A 20,633-nucleotide genomic window follows, 5' to 3' on the forward strand; every position below is an offset into this window, starting at 1 on the left:
GAAGAAGCGCGCAGATGCTGGTTCAGGAGTCTGCCAAACTGACGTGCGAGTTTGAGAAGAAAAAGTGGAGAAAAATTCATTGGAATATCTATCGGAACGTTCACAATTTTCGGATAAGAACTTCGGTACTTGAACCATTGAGTAATTCGTTGACGTTGAACGAGAGATATTTTTCTGTACACGATCGAAGAGAAGAAAAAAACGACATCGAAATTGAATTTTTTCCCTCCATTTGCCCAGCGATTCGTCCAAGGTGCACGAGATCAACTTTCTCAAAATGAAATCACGAAGCTATTTCGCATGAATTTTGTATCCTTATAGAGAAGAGAACGAGATTCACCGATCATACGAGTTTGTGAATCAAGATTATTTTATTACCGCCTTGTTGGCCTTCGAATTATTTTGAGAACGAGAGAAAGAGGAGCGAGAAAATATTGTGATCTCAGCCAGAAGTGGCTACATCAACGACAACAATAATTTCATTCAATTTGCAAAACTCCGTGTTCGTAAAAAGCTTCCTACAGACTTGGAAAATTTCACGAAAGAGCTCTCACGTTAATCAACTCAGCGTGGCTGCAACAAAAATCAAAAGAAGTTATAAGGCAATCGAAATTGAAGTTGGAACACGCAGAACTGAGACATCCTTCGTCTTTTTACAAAGCAGTGGGAATCCCACGGGGACAGGAGAAAATTCGAGGAACAGGAAAGTGGTAAAAAATAAAACGGAGAATCGTCTCGATGCGAAACGACACAAACGGAAAAGATTCTTAACAGAGTAAATGAAGAAAATCGTGTAATAGTATCGTTTTACTTACTCAGAGTTGCACCAGTTGCTCCATGGGAAGGAGAGGAGAAAGAGAAAGATTAAAAGGATCTCGAACATCCGTCGGTCCCAAGTGTTTGAGCATTCTCGTCAGATATCCGAGATGATTGAGAAGAAACCTCAGGGGCTCGTTCTTTGCTTGCCCAAGTTCACGAGGGGTATGTCCCTATCCCTTCAAACTTTTTCAGCTCAGAATCCTTGTCTCAAGCCATCTCCGTTTAAATGAGAATTACAAAACCTCTCTGAAAGGTTTTACTTTTTGGAATGACAACAAAAACTTTGCTTTTCTCGTGTACGGAGAAGAGGCGACCTGTAAAAATAAGTGAAAAATAAACCAATCAAGCACGATTCATTTTTTCATTTCTCCTTTGTTAAGAAGCAAAAGCGAAGACAAATTGGCTTTAGAGTCAGATGAATTTGTGAACTCCAAGAAAGTGAATATTTATGATAATTTCATGCAATTAATAAGTTTGCCACAAAACGATCTTGATAAAATGAGCTGCATTATTCTACCAGAATAATGTTCCGGTTTTTCTACCAGTGAATTGCTCTTCGTTTGCTTTTCTATGTCACGGGAACTCCTTGAAAAAACTCGGTCTTTTCTGGGTCTTCTCCAACTCTCTGCACGAATTCACGTTGATTGGAGCCTTTTTTTTCGCATTCTTCAGGCAATAACGCTTCTGCTGTTTATATTCGAATATATTTCTTCATTTATATTCAACGAATCGATCCACGGAGGAGCAACGAGAAGAATATAGTGCAGGCACCATCATAGTTCATTCGAAAATTCATATTGCATTGCGGACATGCACTTCATATAATGGACTCCATCGTTTTATTTCACAGGAGAATATAAAGTCGGAATTTAAATTGATGCTAGAGGGGTTTAATTAAGTTTCATTGACGAATAACATCAATATCAAGATTGTGAATAAAATTATTTAATACATTGTTATAAAAGAAAAATTCTGAATGAATTACTCGCCAATCATTGTGTGATTAAAAAAAAATTATTATAATTAATAAAATCATAAATTTGATTCGCAGCTCGAAAGAAAATGCGGAAGCACTGTTTCATCGTTAGAAATATGAAGTTTTCACAATGAAGAAGCCACATTTTCGAAAATCTTCCATTACCTTGAATTGAATAAACATTTTAAGATCGAATACTTTCATCATGTTTAGGGTGGGGCTCAATATGTGGAATAACCGAATTGTAGAACGTTCGATATTTCCAAATCTTTCAAGTTGTAATATCAGATTGGAGAAAAATAAGTAATTCGAAATTCTTATTCCCAATCGGCTATTTAGCAGATTACGTGTTTAATCGAATATTCTTTCTTTGAATTCGTATTTACTCGAAAATATATATTTCGATAGTTTTTGTTTCGAAAGCAATTTTAACCGACCGTACCAATGCCAACAGTTTATATTTTTTAATTCAAAATGGAGGGTAGTTGTTTTATAGACAGATCAGAATATAGAGTAGCAAAAAATCGAAGGTGAATTTTTCGAGCTTATAAAACTTACTTAGATATGCAGTATAGCGATGGCTCGAAAAGACGAAAGTCAAAATGGCGATGGCTGAAATTGGGGATCACTGTGTTTCAGTATTTCAACCTCAATAACAATATTTGGTCTTTCATTATTATTTTTTCGTAATTGTAAATGTTCATAGTATCGCTGATCGTAGTAATTTATGAATCAAAAGAGTCGAATTTTTGGAAAAACAATATGTTAGTCGTCGTTCCATAGACGATTGTTACATTCTATTTTCGGTGTAGACGTGCTTCGAAGTTTGAAGTTTCTACTTTATTTATTTTCGACATTCAAAGCTCTAGTCGAATTGATTTGTTCCCATATCATCACTCGACGTTCATAAACTCGATATTTGAACTGTTCGAATCTTTAGTCATTCTAACATTTAATTCCCACCCTTACTGATTACTAATAGCTCAGCGTAATGTTGATCCGAGCATTACTGATGAGATAAAACGACGAGAAAATTCTAGTAAATAGAATGACTAATTTGTGAGAACCAGAAATTGATAAAGCAGAAAGTGTGAATTACACGTTCAAAAAGTGTTCAAGCGTACAATAGTGTTCGTAGGGAGAAAATCTATCTCTCGATGAAGTATGAGGTGTGAAAAAACGAGGGCAAAATCCTCAGTTTCCTCATTTTTTAATTTCAGAGACACCAACAACTGTCGACGTTGTATTATCCGAAGGATTCGCACAACGCGAACAGTTTGTCACTGATGCGATTCCCATACGAGAGTTGAATAAAAATGTTATTTTAATATTACGATTTTCCCATAGGAAAAGAAAAATGATTATAATATCGAGCTCATGCACAAGCCTCCGTCGTGTTTACAATTTATAATCGTACCAAGAGAGAAGAGTGAAACCGTGCGAAGTGAAAATAAGTCGAAGAATTATTATTGGCATTCGTTTCGTAAGGCCATTTAAATTGTAAGTAACATTACAATCTAACCAAGCACGATATCAGTACATACACTCATTGTATAATTTTTTCCTCCATCGCAACGTTTTACAGGTTCTGGTAAATCCCGATGATACACTTATTTACAAATTTATAATACAATTCCTACCAAGGCGATCGCAATTGGTATAACATTCTGCGAAATATTGCATTTGCAATGATTTCTTCTCTTTTTTTGTTACGTAAAGTGAATTACATATATTCGTAATAATTCAATGGTGAATGAGTGAATCTGTTACGATATACAGTCGAAATTTCACAGCCTCTGAACGAACAAATCCATTCTACGTCGAATGAAATTTCACTGATACGCTTTAGTCAGATGTCGTTACCTGAAACATCGAAAATTATCGAATTTTTAGGAACAAACTTCATTTTCAAAGTCATTTTGCAAACTATAACCAAACAACTTTGTTTCTCGTGAGTAGTTTTACGAGAGAAGAAAAGTGCGTTTTTAGTTTTATATGTTAGAGAGAGCTCGAGATTTGTGAATTAGGTCATTCGTTATTTCAGTTCACCTGGAAAGTATGTGTGAAGCCACGATAAGGAAATACACCTCCAAATATATAACGATAATAGCCATCGTGTCGAATTCGATATTCACCGGAAGCGACATTATCGGGAATCTCCCACGTTACTTCAGCCTCGCTAGTTCCAAATATAGTTGACGTTCTGATCCAATGGAATCTATCACAATTTTAAAATAGCCATCAAATATATATTAAAGAAAAAAACGATTCATTGATGAATGAACCGACTTCTTCTTAGCTCGAATTAAAGATGCCATCGATTATCGTATTTTAAACTAACCTGGTCTCCCAATCAGCATCACTCGCGACTGCAACCCAATCGCCGTTGTCGTTCAGTTTCTCCACGAATAGAAACGATGATCCTGACATCAGATTATTCCTCGGATTTCCAGAAACCTGCGACAAGACAACGATTCACTCTTAATTCAATAGTAAAACGATTCAAAATTGTAGTCAAATGTTGTAACATTATTTTTCAAGTTGCTCGTCGATTCTTATAAATTTATAGTAGAAACTGTCAGAATTTTGGGAAACGAACAAAAAATAATAGTCGAGAACAGAACTGAGAAAGCAAATCAATTAATTGTTCCTTCTACAAATATTTATCCAAGATTCCTTATTCTTCATCTTTATAAAAGAACAAATATTGGTTTATCAAAATGTCCATATTCCTTCAAGCGGAAGAAACACCGATACGATTAAAAAGCTAATATTCTCGCTTCAGAATCGTTACCAAAAACATGAGAAACGAAGTCAGGAAGCGGATGAGTTCACCGTGAAAAATGACTAATCACACTGCTCTTTCCAATAAAAAAAACGTGTACATGGACATTCGTGACAATGATTGTCCGTCATTTGCTGCGACGTGTCACAAATTCTCGGTTTAAACGAGCATTATACGCACTATCACACATAGTATAGACGAAAAGGGGGGGGGGGGGGAGTGGATGAAGCGAATAATGTAGGAAGAAGAGTGAAAAGCAGAAAATGGCAGCTGTTATAGAGAAGCAGGAAGAGTGGAAAAGCGGTCATAATAAAGGCAGTCGTGGTGCAGCAGGCCGAGTGCCTTCGCAATGAACTTTCTATCGTAACAGAGGCCATCTAGTCGAACATGCATTAACGTTGTGGACGACCCACACTTTCCAGGATGATCAAATAGAAATTCAGGCTTTATGGAAGGGAAACGAAGTCTCTTGAGGTATTTTTGGTATGCACTCTGAACTCCTCCGTCAGACGAGCTTCATGGGTTTTGCTGGGTCGCAGAGTTTATGTGCGACTCAAATATCTCTTTTACACGTATCGAAACGATCGACGTTAAAATACGTTAGGAAGCGTCGAACAAATAACGAGGTGTAATTCATGAAAATTTTATTTTCCTGAGAGCCTCAAATTTCTCAGCAGAATACATGCTCCATTCTCCACGTGACGTACACGCTCCTTTTTCTTCATATTCCAAAAAGCTCTGGAGTGAAACGTAAGCACACTTTTTCATTATTACTTCAGATCTCGTACGTTTCCCTTCAATTTTTTGGCTGTGAGTACTTCTCGTGAGAAATGAATGTACGGAAGTCTGATGAAATAAAAAAATATGAAGCGATCCAGCGACAATGCAGGTCACCAGTCGAAATTTGTGGGTGTATGATGTCCTTGGGGATTTCTTGAGTGTGAACATTGACAAAATGTTCCACTCCACTTAAGCTAATAATTACCGTAACAACAAACAAACGTGGAGTGCTTCTTGGAACGGTGATTGCAACAGTCCCTGATGATAATGGATGCGCAAATTTGTTGACGTTACGATGTATTTCACTCTGATAATTTTAGAGCATGGAGGCACGTGAGCCTGTTTGGATCATTGGTCAATATTTATCCGTTTACTCGAGACAATTGAGCGTAAATGAAGAAAAATAACGGGTAAGTAAGAATGATATCGAGCCAGGAAACGTTTGGCCGAAGAAAAAATAAAATCGTCTCACTGCACAGCGTTGCATCGCTCGACGAATTTTTCAAGTATGTACTTCGAACGTTATCGTGCGAGGGTTGAAACCGTTTGAATGCCGAAATTGCGCAACTGTTATTCCGATAATAGTCTGAAACGTTGAGGTAAGTGAGAAATAACGTAAATGGATGTTACGTCAGATGCTTACGTAATACATTAGGGAATTCTCAAATGTCCGGAACGTGCAATTTTGAAGGGATCGATGAAACGTTATCGTTCGGATAAAAAATGACGGATTGAACGATGAAATGAGAGCGGAGCTTGAAAGATACAAAAAATACTCACGAAACGGACTGTGACGGTTTCACCAGGTCGTGCGGATTTCGGAGGCTGACGAAGGCAATCGCCGAAGCTTTTACCCCACCTGGACGTGTCGTAGATCACCGGCGTCTGGAGACTTATCAAATTTTCAGCGAGCATGTTCGGTGGCGAAGGTCCGGGGCCCAAATCTATTTTCTGTGCATGAAATCCAGTTCCAGGATTTAGTCGAATATAATTAACCGCTGAGCACCCCGACGTGGTCGAAATCGAACCCATTTTTTGGAGTGGAAACGTCTTTTTCACATTTTCTCAAAATCGTTTTTTTTTTTCTTTTTGCGAAGTTTTCATCATTGTTTATTTCATTAATTCTCAAAAAATCGAATGAATCGTGTCTTTGCGATTGAATTTCATTATCGCATGCACACAGCAACATTTTATGTGAAAAAAAAACGTTTCCCGTCGTTTTCGACCTCCTCTTATCCGCGTAGGAATAAGAGTCTCTGTGAGATGTTTCTGCGGCGCACAGTAGTGTGTTCGGTACAAAAAAATTCTCGGAATAATACTCAGCGTGACTTTCGTATATTTCACTTTTCCCTCCTGCTGAAAAATCTCACTGAGGCTGCAATTTCCAATAATAAATCAACTAACCTCGAATACTGAAATCAAGAGCTCGCGATATTGTTCCAAATAAATGGTCAGAGTGTGGGGTCCGTAGATGGTCGAAGCACCCTCGTACCGTTGGATCTTAAATTCAATAAAAACGTAATTTAAAAGTGATATATCTCTTGAACTTTTAACGAGATTCAAGTCACCCTTGTTTACCTGGTACTCTTCGGGCGTAGCGATGTAATCACTGTAAGTATTACACAGTCCAGCGACGACAACGTCACTCTCGGCTTGGCCAACGTAGCTCATGGCAGATTTCAATGTTTCGCGCATTCGCCTTCCTGACATCGTTGTAAATTCACCAGGTACTCCAGCTATTACGAAATTTCCAACCACTGCTAACTGAGTGGAAACTATTTTCGGCTGCCACGGATACGGGAGCCGCATCTAGTTTCGAGGGATGAAAATTGAGTTGAGAGAGCGACGTTTTTCGATAAATTCGTGAATAGAATTATTAGAATATTCAACAATGCACTCGTGTTGGTGAGGAATTATTAGAATTTCGACGAGGTGCAGTATTTTCGAGGGAAATTTCCGCTTCCGACGAGCGACAAATTGTTTGAAAAATAGCGTCATTAAAATTGCAGTTTTTTTCCAAATTACTGTCATTGTTTTGGGGTCAAATTCATTCTGAAGAATGAGAAAATTTCGTTGCAGTTGTTTTCGCGTGCTCATACCGTGCGATAGAAATAAAAAACAAAAATTTTCTATAGAGCGAGTTTATCAAGAGACTTTGTCACTGTCAGGTATTTTTTGAAAAATTTTTGACTTTCCCTGGAAAGAGTAGAGAAAAGGGATGAGTGTGAATTCACGAATTCTCCACAAATTTCAGAGATTTTCTTACTCGACCAGTCGCAAGTAAAATCGGTTTTGCACCGTGACACTGAATATCTTCGGGGGTGGGTGCAGCGACAAAGTTCCTCACGGCATTCCACACGGGATTGGACGTCGTCGTTCCCTGCTCGAAGGACAAAGAACCAGGACCGTCGGTAGTTCCAGCAGCAAAACTGTATCCCATTGCTGGTTGGCAGCCTGTCACCTTCAAATTTCAATACACATTTATAAGACCGAAAACAATGTTTGTAGCGAAGATAAATAATCAAATGAGCTCTGGATAGAGCCAAGAAAGTGCGATTTACGTGAGCTTGGGAGGGAAACTTGTCATTTTTCGCAATGGATCGTGAAAATGGAACTTTTCAATATCTTGCAAGTTTCTATTTTTGATAAATTGTAAAGATACTTTTGTACTCGATTTAAACACTATCGAAGTTCGGCAGACTTGGATTACCGTCCAAAAATGATTGAGCATCGTGCGGATAAACGCTGCATGAATAAACGAATGAAATGAAAAAATGAAGCAAAAATTTCATAACTTCATGATGAGGAAAGTTGAGAGAAAACTCGTTACGGAACTGACCTGTTCGATGAGCTTCGTCGTTTCGTTGTAGAATTCAGCTGTTTGTTTAGGCATATCGACGAAACGGTGAACTACTCGCAGAGGACCTCTGATTTCCCTCGTATTTCCCTTGTCCCATATACTCTGAAACAAAAACAACTTTGTGAAACTGCAACATCAACTTACCAAACGGATATTAAAGGATCAAATTGTTGAGCTTTCTAGCTCAAAGTGCGAACACGAACTCAAACATACGACAAAAGGGCATTGACTGTGTTTTAGCCTCAGAACAGAGCAATGAGTTTCCCCCTCAAGTTTCAGAATTCTCTCGAAACAAAATTTCCCTACGACGGTTTTCGTTTCGTTGTTTTTTCACCGTCAAAAAGGGGCTTCATCTCACGAGGGGTTGGAAAAAAATCTTCGAGGTTTCAGGGTTGAGAATGTAAATGAGTTTCCAAACATAACCGGAAGTGTTCTCAGATCGGACGTCGGTGACGCCTCGCACACTGGAAAATATATTGTCCCAACAGCTTGATTCTCGTCACGACGAAGCAGTTTGCTTCGTTCTCTCAACGGTGAAAGCTTCTGCCAGGCAAAAGTTAGTGGACGGAGATATTTATTTTGAAAGCATGATTTACCGTGTGCAAAATTAGAAGTTGCCGACGAAGTTTGGACAACAAGACATGAAATAATCATTCATAAAGCTGACGGAGTTTCGAGCCATTAACGAGAAAGTTTTCAGCACTGTACGCGTACGGAATATTGACAGGAGCATCTCGTCACCGTTGCATCATTCGTCGACACGTTCCTTCATTGTCAGGAAAAAGTGAGAGCGATAACGAAAAAAATGTGCCAGCTCCGTGCTTACTAATACGCGTCTTTCTGGAAGCGTTTTCTCCGCATTCGCACCGTTTTATCCCTCGCAGCTCGAGCCTCGCTTTTTTTCATTCACGCTTATGGATCTTAGCAAGTTTCTGTCTCCGTTTTGCATTATCCATGAAATTTCTAATCAACTCGAGTTCAAACGAAAAATACCCGAGCTCGCATAGCAACGTTGCCTGTAAAATCGGAGTGCGGATGAACCAACAGGGAAATAAATTTAAAAAAAGTATGAAACACCGTATCCTTTGTCATTTTAATTAGCTGCTAATACGCTGTCTAAGGCAGAAGAACTGCGAAGCATCGTCGAACATGAGAAACAGCCTTTGAAAGTAACTTTGAGCGACAGCGACCGGGCTGAGCTTCTGTATTCACAAAACAAGAGAGGCGGCACGAAAATTGGGGGATCAGCCCAAGAAAATTATGGAAAGAGAGCACAGAATTAGTTAAAATAAAATTACATCTTTTTTGTGCTCGCGCCTAAATAAATCTTTGCCCCTTCGTAGAGAGGAATTCTTGTGAACACGTTAAAAAATTTTTTGAAATGAACCATTGTTCGAAAAGCCTCCAAATCTATGAGCCCTGTTCGTAATAATGGAAAATAAACTTTTCCGTCCTCGGTTCAATCATGAGGGGGAATAAAAACGGGAGAGTTTCGTGCCTCGTTCGATAAACACGATTTGCAAAACTGCACTATGTCTGATGAGTATCGGAGTCTATTAATCGTGCTAGAGTGTATTCTGTAGTAATCTACAGGAGTTTTTATAGCGGAGAGTAGGACGATGCTATTATGGAAAGCATTAAAGGCGACGAGTCAACTTGGGAGTTCCGTCACTTTTACTGGGAGAATACGTACAGCGACGTTCACACGCGTTACATTTATCATCGTGTTTGCATGTCTCGTATATATATGCGCTCGCGGTCATGTGTTCAAGAAACTCAACCTGTCGACATTGAGCATTGAGCTCGCAACTACAATATTTTCCTGTGCATATTACTTGCAAAACTGAGAGCCGGTACCTGCGATTTTTCAGCATCGATGTTCATCGCGCGAACGAACATTTTCTGCTGATGAAATATTCAGCTCTCGCAACAATGACGAAAAATATTTAAATTATCGATTAAACACCGGTGACAGTTCGAGCGATAAAATTAAACGAATATTTGGAAATGGTTCGTTAACGAAGCACGCAAATTTTACAGTTCATTCGTGCGAGGAAATCCGATTCTATCGACAACGAAAAAATTAGCAGTGACAAATGCGGGGGAGCCGTAAAAAGCGTGAGATTCTGCCAATATTTTTATTGTATAACGAATAATTCTGAAGGAAGTTTCATGATGCTCGGAAAAAAAGAAAATAATAGCAACTCGCCCTAGTAAAAACGTCATCGAAAAAATTGGCTCTCTCTCTCTGCGTTCATGTTTTCTTGATCGTCCTAGCATCAACGAGGACCGTGTGGCCAGACGTTCTTCCACGGGCTCTCGGTGCAGCTTATTGTTCGTGGAATATCGAGCTCTTTTGTGAGCGTTATTCGGAAGCATTTACGAGCTCGATTATATTCAGTGAGAAAAACGAAATTTCTGTTTTTGTCAGTGGCATCACCGAATTTATAAATGTCGAGGAAATTCGCTCGTAGAGCAGCCGCGAGACGCAGAAGCCCGCGCGATTCGATGAGCTCAATTTCTATTTTGTCAAAGGATTAGCCGCGACCGGTATTTTCGAAATATTCGAAATGAATCGCCAGTCAATGAGTCGATTGTTCGACTATTAAGCTCAGTGGATCCGCTGAAAATTCATAACGAATATATTGCTCGGGGGAATATGGAAACGCGAATGAAAAGTTTGTAAAAGTGAGATCAACCACCATCGCGTTTCACGCTCCGATTACTCCATCCGTGCTTTTTCTCTCGGTTTTTGCCGAGAGCTACTAGATTTTTATCAACTAATTTAACTAGTGACATGCACGAGGGTGCAAAACATTAAAGGATTTGGGTAAATATTAAGGGTCTTTGGAAGCTGGTACTTCGGTGACAAATGATCGCGCCCTAATTTTTTTCACCGAAGCACAATTATTTCAATAAATGGACGTTTTTCTCGACTCGACATGGAATAAAAAAAAGGAGGTCGTAATCTTTTTTGCGTCTACAGCAGCATCAAAAAATTATCGCATTTCATAGTCAGCGTGAAAATCTCAACGTGATAAAAAGCACACGGTCTCGTTCGGCTCAGTCTTTCGAACGAGCTTTCGAACGATCACTCAATCCGAAGAACAGTTTTCTGAACGCATACACCGAGTGGAAGCTTATTTTACCAGAAACTAGCAAATGCGACCGTTTCATGAACGAGTATCGGCTCAAAGGGAAGAGTTCTGGAGCCTTCGTTGAGCATCCTCGAATGCAGGTGGTAATTAGGTGGCCTCTTTAAAGATTTCGTCGAAATTTGCACATGAGTTGCCAGTCCGAATCTATCGGAGGGTTGAACGAGTATTAGCAATCAAAGATACGAAAACCCATGGGGAAGCAACATAAATTCCGTTTGACGTTCCCCAAAGGAGTATTGTCAACGGTACACCAACAAGGCAAAGAGCGATAGAACGAGGGTGCAAAAGAAAAGAGGGCGATATTCGAGTGGAGTGCAAAGGGTCTGATTTAGTCAGTTTATACGCTTCTCTGAGGCAGGGTGGTGGGAACCAGTTACTTGTTTGATGAAAACGATGCTGAATATTCCAAGAAGCGCACGATGCACAGCGATGCTCGCTTGGATACATGCTGCATCCATGGAGACTCCAAGTTGGTTATTGACGTAATGAATCCTTGCGAAAGGGTAAAATGGAGCAAGCAATGCCGTCGAGATTGGATGCAATAAGCGCGTTAATTAATTGCATAAGTGGGTGAAACAGTTTCGCTGTCTATTATAGTTCGATTGATTGTAGTAATAACGAGATCAAATGGGAGATAAGAAATTTCGAAATTCAGAATAAATCGAACGAAAATATTAAATTATGTTGCTAATAACGTTTTTTTTTTCAGATTTGCCACTTTTTTCGATGATGGACGAATGGAAATTGAACTGGTGAAATAGGATCGTTGTCAGAAGATGAGAGTACGAGATGTCGGGCATATCGATGGGACGAAAGTGACAATTCAATTTCGTTAAGGTAGTTCATGTACGAAACGAATTTCTTAAGAAAGTCTTGAAATTTACACAGAGTTCAGGGTAGTCGGGGTTATAGGGACTATGCGTAAAAAATCGTTTATCTTTCGATATAACGAATGAACGGTTCTTACGAAGTTTATGAAAAAGTACCCAATAGCAATGAAATGTATAATGAAAGTTTGGGAAAAAATTCGAGACGATTGTCTTACTAGTAATAAAGATATAAATTCAACAAAATAACATGCCGATTTAACCCCCACCATCGCGAATCGTTTTATTCAGAGAAAGTATAGTCTCGGCGAGAGCCTCGGACCAGCAGACGACAGGGCTGTCAATGTACTCGTCCCGAGACTCTACCGAGTCTTTTGAAGGTAGGAGTCGCGCGACAATCGATATTAGACGAACTCGTGATTTTTAAATTATGTAATTTTGACGTGATAAACTTTCATATGGCTAAAGGATTTAATAGGTTACCGAAGATTATATCAAGAAATTTACGATCAAAAATAGAAATATAACACGGCATCTTATGAGAAACCCATCCCCCCCGCCAACACTATGATTGCAGAATTCATTTCCTTATCGATTAGATATAGTTTATGTTAAAATTGCTCTTCATAGATTATATTATTATTAAGATACCGATGTGACCATAAAAATACTGGGCCATCGACTCATTCGAAGAGAATTTTTAAAATAATCTCGATGATAAGTCAGAAAATGGCAGGAGATCGACTGCCATGAAGTGGCTCGATATACCTGGCAACGTTAAGAATGTATACATAAATGTATACTTTTCGTGATAGCCGGTAGAAATGTTACGGGACTTGTTTTTTGGATAGAAATGCATTTTGGTATAAATGTAATTGGTAGTATTGAATTTTGGTAGAGATGTTTCTGGTAGGGATGGAAGTCTGCCCTTGACTTGAGCCATTCCTGTCATAGCTTACTGTCTTTTTATTGGCACTTTTTTCTTTATCTCATTTCTCTTTCGCCAAAAGATAAGTTGAAAAAATGTATTTACAATTTCGAATTAATAACTCTGACAATAATTCAAAGTGATTGTATATTTAATCAGGGAGTAGAAATCAATTCAGTTCAGAAACCAATAAAATATGATCCTTCGGGCAGGATCTACCTTAAATTTGTTGTTTGTCATCCTTTTGACGGTGTGGTACAATCGTGAGTTCAAAAGTTTCAAAAAGTTTCTTTTATAGCTGCAAATTAAGCTAATTCGCAATTGTAATGAAATGCGTGTAAAGAGAGACCTCGAAATAGCGGACATTGAGCGATGGCGTTTCAAGGCGATATTCTCGCTGCAAGATATTCCACGGGATATGACGAAGTCGTGTAAACACAAGTCTAATAGAGATGCGTGAACTCCGCCGAGAGATTTCCGATAAACCATCATGCGAGGACTCACTCGCGCCATCGTTCATGTTCATATTCGTATGTGTGTATTCAGGCAAGCGTGAGACTCGCACGCAGTAAGTTTGCGCCGAAAAATTCATTAGGTTCGCAGAGCCTTGATTTCACGGATGAATTTTCAACGAAACTTGTACCCAGAGCAGCACGATTAATCTCAGATCTGTTACTATTATTTTAACGTTTGTTACGCCAGTACCGAAGTCCACGGGAATTAAAATTCCGTGACCTCCCAACCCGTGTCTTTGACCCCATTAGAAAGAGTTTTTTTCGACAGAAATCCTGACGCAGAGGGAGCTACGAGCAACTCCATGTGCGAGCCTGAAGCGCGCAGCTCCCTGAGAAAAAAGTCCAAACGCACGCGACATTGGGTTCGACCGATTGGCGCATCGAAGAAACCGAAGCTCTGCAATGCCGTAACGAGCTTAGCGAGTACGAAAGCCACAGCGGAGAACAAACGTCTCGAGAGTTAAACGTGAATGAGCGTTCGGAGGACAAGCGTCGAAGCATTTCTCCGCGTAGAATCTCGCACGTCCTATCTTCAAGAAAGAAAGCCATAAATTGGAACGCTCGAGCTCAAGGTTTGCGCGCGCTTGTCAAAGCGCGCATTTTAGCAGCTCCTCGCTCCATCCGAAGCAGTTAATGTGAGAGAGGTTTCGTCCATCTCGTTGGTGGTTGCACTCACAAGATTTTTTTCGAGAGCCCGCATGTGTGCTCCGATCTACGCGAAAAAAGCCTCTCGTGGCATCGGCACCGAGTTCACATGATTGTATTGAAATGCCAGTAAACAATGCATTGCATAACTCGACTAGTGGAGTAGTATCGTTACAACTCTGCGGTTCGGATTGACACGAGTCTCGCGACATACAGGATTATCTCACTCTCTCTCTCTCTCCCGCGATCCCTGACGAAGAGATCCGAGAAAAGGATGTAACACGTACGAGAAGACACACGGCTTATCGAGCGTGGGAGTGCGCGAGATGTATTATAGCGACGCGCCGGTTCGTGAGCCGCTGCCGCTGCTGCTTTCCACACCCAGGACGTGTAAACACATATCTCTAAACCAACGAGTTTCCCCGCTGCGAAAGAGACCCACGGAATTCACAACGTTCCTCCTCAACTTGAACTATATCTACGTATTTGTTCGTTAAAGAATGTCGCTTGATTGTGGTAGTCGTCGAGCACGAGGTGCCAAAAAAGATCGAATATCGTGGACCCGGATTTCGTCGCGAGTGTTGAAACTACTTGGATATTGAAAATGTGGAAAAATTCAAATCAACGCGATTCCGGGTGTGATCATTGTCAAATTATCTTTTTTTTTCTATTGGTACAAAAAATGATGGAGAATACAAAATTTAGCGACATTTTGCACTGCTGAAGAAACCGGAGCCGGATTCGTACCGAGTGAGTGCGGTTTTCAAATTATTTTCTTCGATGACTACCGAGAAATCCCCAACATTTTCATCCAATTTCACTTTCCCGAAGGGGAGCGTTGACTGTTGAAGATTCCGCGAATTCGGTTTCGAAACTTCCTCACGGAAAAGTCCGATAAAAATATTGAATTTTAATGAATTTCTTTGATGACATATTCACAGAGATGTTGCTCGTTAATTGGCGAGATTATTCAACTGACTGTTTCCTCTTCGAGGTTTCAAGTTAAAGAGAAACGCGAAAAAGCCGGAGAAAAAGAAGGTGCACGCCATTGTCGTGATTTCTTTCCACCAGTTCGTTTCTTCTTTGAGTTCAATCTGACATGTCTCTCGTTATTATGTCTCACTAATTTAGCAGGAAACGACGAGTTCGCCGGAGCTCAAAGGATACCCGTTTACTGCGGCGACGAGGAAATACGATATCATTGACATATCCTCATCACCTTAACAAAAGACGGTACGTATAAGGACAACACAGAATAAATACTATTTTGTACGAGGACGCAAAGTATATGCAATAGCGAAAAGGATGCTGCCGGAGCTTTTACCTCATACAATTATGTTCAAAAGAAATACAACGCGTTGCATCCAAACGCAATTGAAAGTGCTGCGCTTTGTCTGGGCGTGAATTAAGGAGTTTCGGTACAGGCAATACAATGTTGCCATGCTAAACCATGCTAAAAACATAAAAAATTTCAAAAAGTTTAGAATTTAATAAAATTTGGTGAACATATTCTTTAGTGCCAAATTTGGCAATACAAATTTTTTAAGATTTTTCTTCTACACAGTTATCGAGTAATTGATCACTAAAGTTCACGTGTATAAGCATAGCGTTTTCATATATATAGGTATACATTCCGGGCATAAGAAATCTGCTTTAATGCGTAATTACTCGATAACTAAGTAGAAGAAAATTTTGAAAAAAATTGTGTTTTTGCACTTGATGCTGAACAACATTATCACCAAGTTTGATCAATTTCTTAATATTTAGACTTTTGTACCGAAACTCCTTAAGGCGGGTGGCTACCGACGATACAATGTTGCCATGCTAAACCATGTTAAATACATTAAAAATTTCAAAATGATAAGAATTTAATAAAATTTGATGAACATATACTTTAGGGCCAAATTTGACAATACAAATTTTTAAAAATTTTTCTTCTGTACAATTATCGAGTAATTGATCACTAAAGTTCAAGTGTATAAGCATAGCGTTTCCATATAGGTATACATTTCGGGCATAAGAAATCTGCTTTAATGCGTAATTACTCGATAACTAAGCAGAAGAAAATTAAAAAAAAATGGTGTCTTCGCACTTGACGTTGAAGAATATTATCACCAAATTTCATCAATTTCTTATCATTTTGACGAGTGTAGCCACCCTCCTTAAGGTCGTCTAATACTTGAATCATTAAGCGTGATTATCGCAGAATCGTCTTTTTTGGAAAATACCTTTGCGGTGGACATGATTACTAAAAAACTATTAATCCGATCCATACCAAATTCATACGACTTATTTATCGTAATAATAGTTAGTGCCTGGACGAAGGATTTCGTATTTTGTTGGGGGAAAAAAGTTGTAACAAAAAATCGAAAATTTAGCACCTCGAAAAATGAATTTTTTGTTAAAACTGTCGCCATTTTTTTCAAATTTCGAAATATCGACCGTTCTACAATTCAGTTATTCGACATATTGAACCCCACCCGTAGTAAGTACATTTATATTATGACGCGTTGCTGCCAGAGACTCTTTACCGGAGCGATAGCGTTTCCAATTGTTTTCGAAAATTTTCAAAACTTGTTTCTTCAATAATTAATTAATTATAGTATTTCAGAGAATATTGTAAGTTGACGTATTTTTTTTCCTTTCGATTTTTAATATTTCCATAAACTGTGCCCACAGCCCTGGTTTTACTGTACAGTAAAATCATCATTGGATAATCAAATTATGCGTTGAATATTTGGAATTTGGGATCAATTATCACATAAATGCAATACTACACTTATTCTTGAGATTCTTTGAATGAATATTCTTCAAGCCTCAAAAGCAGGAAGTAATTATATGACGCTGAAGTTTCCAACGTCGGAGTCCAACGAAATGATCGAAAAAAACTCTTAAATAATTCCGGTAATTCTCCTATTTTGTTCCCTGCCAAATTTGCGATTCGTAGTTTTTCAAGCTGCACCAACGATTCGTGAAATAAAAAATTGGTGAGTTAAATACGTTTTTTTCGTTCATTTCGTTGAACTCCAACGTTGGAAACTTCAGCGTCGTGTAATTATTCCATGGCCCAATAGTACTCAAAGTCTTGGGTCCATCCACTGAAAAACCAATTCATTCTTCGTGACAGTTTTCTGCATTTTGTGCCTGGCCTCATACCAGCTTTTTAATTTTCTTTTGAAAGTATCGAGTCTTGAGCTTCGGGGGAGTACTCCGTTCAATTTTTGAAGTAATTTTTTCCACGGATGCGGTCTTGAGCGAGCGTGAATGCTTGAAAAACCATTTTTGTTGCTCAGGCTTTATTAGCCTTCTTGCTCGCAGGTACCTTACGAGCTCGTCGCAATCGCGTAATAGTTTTGTTTTCCTTGGATCTGAACGGTAGTGATTCGGTCGCGAGATCGATGAAACCTTTAAGCAACTCTACACAGATCCGACCCACGTGAGCGTATCCTGGTGCATTGGCTTGTGCGATGCTCACTCCACTGAAAGCACTTGATACGCGATAACCTGAGACCGCGACAAAAGAGAGCGTCGGATCAACAGAACTCGAGCACAGCCCGTTCGCTCGGGCTGTGCTCCAGATCCCGAGGATCCGGGCGCGTTTAAAATCTTCTCACAAATATTAGCTCGGAAAAGGGCCTCGTTCAGATTTCGCACGATGTCATCTCGCTCACATTATTTTATTCTGCCATCTCTTCGATCCTAAACGTTGCGAAATATCTCGGTCAATCCCAGAAATTACTCACAATTCGCTGCCTCGTTCGACTCTTTCGATGCTTCTCGATTCGAATCGTTCGTCCGACGTGCGAGCGCGAGAGTTTCTAACGACGCGAGCAAAAACGGGGTCGCTCTTCTCGTTAATCATTGATTTTTCACAAACTCTTATTCTTCGAGCAGCAATGCTTTTAAGGACTTTTGAGAAGCACTCAAAAAGCAGATTTTTCAGGTTGTGTCACAGAATCAATTCGAAAAAGAGAAACTCTGTTCGCCCATCAAAATTTATCGGAATGAGCCACTCGGTAGAGAAATTCTTTCGAATCCTATCAACGCAGATGCTAAGCAACTTGATTACGATCACTTTTGCTAAGCTCGGAGTCAAAACTTTAGCAGCGACTCATTTGACTCCTATTCGACAACGTCTCGGAATAATCCCAGATTCAAACATTTTTCTACCTCCCTCAACTCTTGATGCGGTTTCAGCAGCAAAATTTATTTCCCAAGTTTTCCATTCACATTTCATTTTTTTTGAGATAGAAACTCATTCAGCCGCATTTAATATGTACGAGCTTTCCATTTATGAAAGATTATAAAAATCTCTTAAGCCATATTAACAAGTAAAGCGCAGCCGGATATACGAATGCGTATGAACTTTGCCGATTCGAACAGAGCTGTGGATTCAGAACTGCGAGCAAGTACGCCAAAGCAGTTCGGATTTTAGTTTTCACATTTTTAAATATTCTGTGGGTATTTGAGAGATGCGAATTTCTAGTTAAATTTCCACATTTCAATCACGACGGAGCGCAAAGTAAGAATGTTTTTTATTCTCATTTCTCTCGATTCTCGTTCAGCTGACAAAAACGCGAGAAATATGAAACGAGTTTTATTAACTAGTTCATGCGTTCGTACGTTGGAGCGTAAAAAGATTTGTCGTATGCTCAATGATTAGTTTGTACATTTGAGTGTTAATGAGAAGTTGAAATCGGAGTTCGCCCACGTTCTGCTTTTTGCAAGATGAAAACTGCGCTAAAAAATCTTCAACAAACGAATCCTCGTCGTAAAGCTGCGAGCGCAACTCTCATTCTCCCTTTTATACAGAGAAATTTGTCAATGAAAAAAGTTACATAAAAAGTGAGCGTTTCGTCGAATCGGTGGCTGAATAAAATGCGTTATCGCAGCGCTGTACAACGACAAATACAAGCTTCGTGCTCACCAATTATTTTAATTCAACGAACTGTAATTTCATCGTCAGAACTGTGCAACAGTTCGACGGTGTAACTTGATTTATTTCACACGGTTGTTACGAAAGTACGAATCTCTCAACTCGATTTGCAAAAGAAGGTTGCATTTTCGAAAGGAAAACTTCGAAATCGTGCGAAAATCATTGAGAAAAACTTGTTAATAAAATCTATTCGAGAAGTAACACATTTTCACTGAGAAAAAAAAGTCGTTGGAACAACGAAACGTGGCATTACGGGGTGCCATCAATGAAACACATCATCATCACAAGGTTAAACACGATCAAACGAATAAAATAGTTTTAGTACAAACTGTAGATTCATTCTCTCCGAAAAAATTGCAGTCGAATAAAACTCTTCCAATTAAATCAATTGCTATTGAATCAAACTTTTTTTTCTCAGTGTTCATTGACGCTTCACGCTACGGAGTCAAATCTCAGACGGTATGGACGCGCGCATCCAAAGACGATTTCGCTACAAAATTACAGTCGAATCCCCTTATAAGCCTGTCCGCTACAAACCACTTTTTTACGATAAATAACAGTTTCAAGTCCCGTGATAACAATAAGCACCGTTCCGGGGCCTCTCACGGGGAAAAATTTTGAATTATCTCGTTCACAATTTTGAGTTTTTAACACCTTATGGTAGAACTGGCAATAATAATAATTGTGAAAAAATTGTACGGTGTTCGTGCTTCGGAAAAATTTAAATCGTGAAGAAAATTCATCACAGATTTCGTTCCTTTAAAAAAAACCTAACTTTACGGGGCTTTTGAGAGGGAAAAGGTGAAAAATCTTTGGTTTTTAACGTGTCGAAAGCGGATGTCAGTCACTACGTCGGACTGCCGGTAACAGCTGATCGAGCATTGAGCAAATTCGAGAATCGCGGCAATTTCATCAAATTTATTTTTGAGACTGACTCACGTGCTTTCGTTAGCCCAGTAGCTTCGCTTTTTTTTCATGAATTGACATTACTTTTTCTCAGTGGCATTACACCGACATGAACTTTCTTTCGCGCAATAAAAATGTTCCAGTGTCGCCGGTACCGACTCAATCATTAACTCGTCAAGTTGAAGTATAAATTTTATCTCTTATAATATTCTTAAAGCATTTTATTACATTTTCCTGATAAAAATATTCCCAATGTAACTGTTTGCCAATTTTATTAATAATTGAGACTTGAATTTAATCGCAACAGTAGCTGTAAACTTGACTAGTCATAGAACAGTCGAACTACTTAGCTGGTCGCAAACTCGACGGCGCGTTACAGCGAGGGGGAGCGGCGTTAAATTTCCCCCACAGCCCCTAAACAGACTTATAAGATTCGACTCTATTTCAGTTTATTATGAAAACACGATCCATCGCATTTGAAGGATCCTGTACGAGAAA

General features: G+C 39.2%; 1 protein-coding gene across 3 annotated transcripts in view; it reads right to left on the bottom strand.

Annotated features, from left to right (window-relative positions):
• Positions 1–2,456: 2,456 nt before the first annotated feature.
• The window catches only part of CDase (neutral ceramidase), a 43,240-nt gene continuing 25,063 nt past the window's right edge, over positions 2,457–20,633 (bottom strand). For all 3 annotated transcript variants that reach the window (XM_043413503.1, XM_043413501.1, XM_043413502.1), the window contains exons 8-15: positions 8,200–8,322; positions 7,627–7,821; positions 6,939–7,169; positions 6,765–6,860; positions 6,141–6,311; positions 4,137–4,252; positions 3,845–4,013; positions 2,457–3,658 (exon numbers count right to left, since the gene is read on the bottom strand). In XM_043413503.1, the coding sequence (XP_043269438.1) occupies positions 3,641–3,658; positions 3,845–4,013; positions 4,137–4,252; positions 6,141–6,311; positions 6,765–6,860; positions 6,939–7,169; positions 7,627–7,821; positions 8,200–8,322 (1,119 nt within the window). In that variant the 3' untranslated portion in view covers positions 2,457–3,640. The remainder of the gene's footprint in view (positions 3,659–3,844; positions 4,014–4,136; positions 4,253–6,140; positions 6,312–6,764; positions 6,861–6,938; positions 7,170–7,626; positions 7,822–8,199; positions 8,323–20,633) is intronic.

The sequence above is a fragment of the Venturia canescens genome, chromosome 2, assembly GCF_019457755.1.
Source record: "Venturia canescens isolate UGA chromosome 2, ASM1945775v1, whole genome shotgun sequence".
NCBI classification, from domain to species: Eukaryota; Metazoa; Arthropoda; class Insecta; order Hymenoptera; family Ichneumonidae; genus Venturia; species Venturia canescens.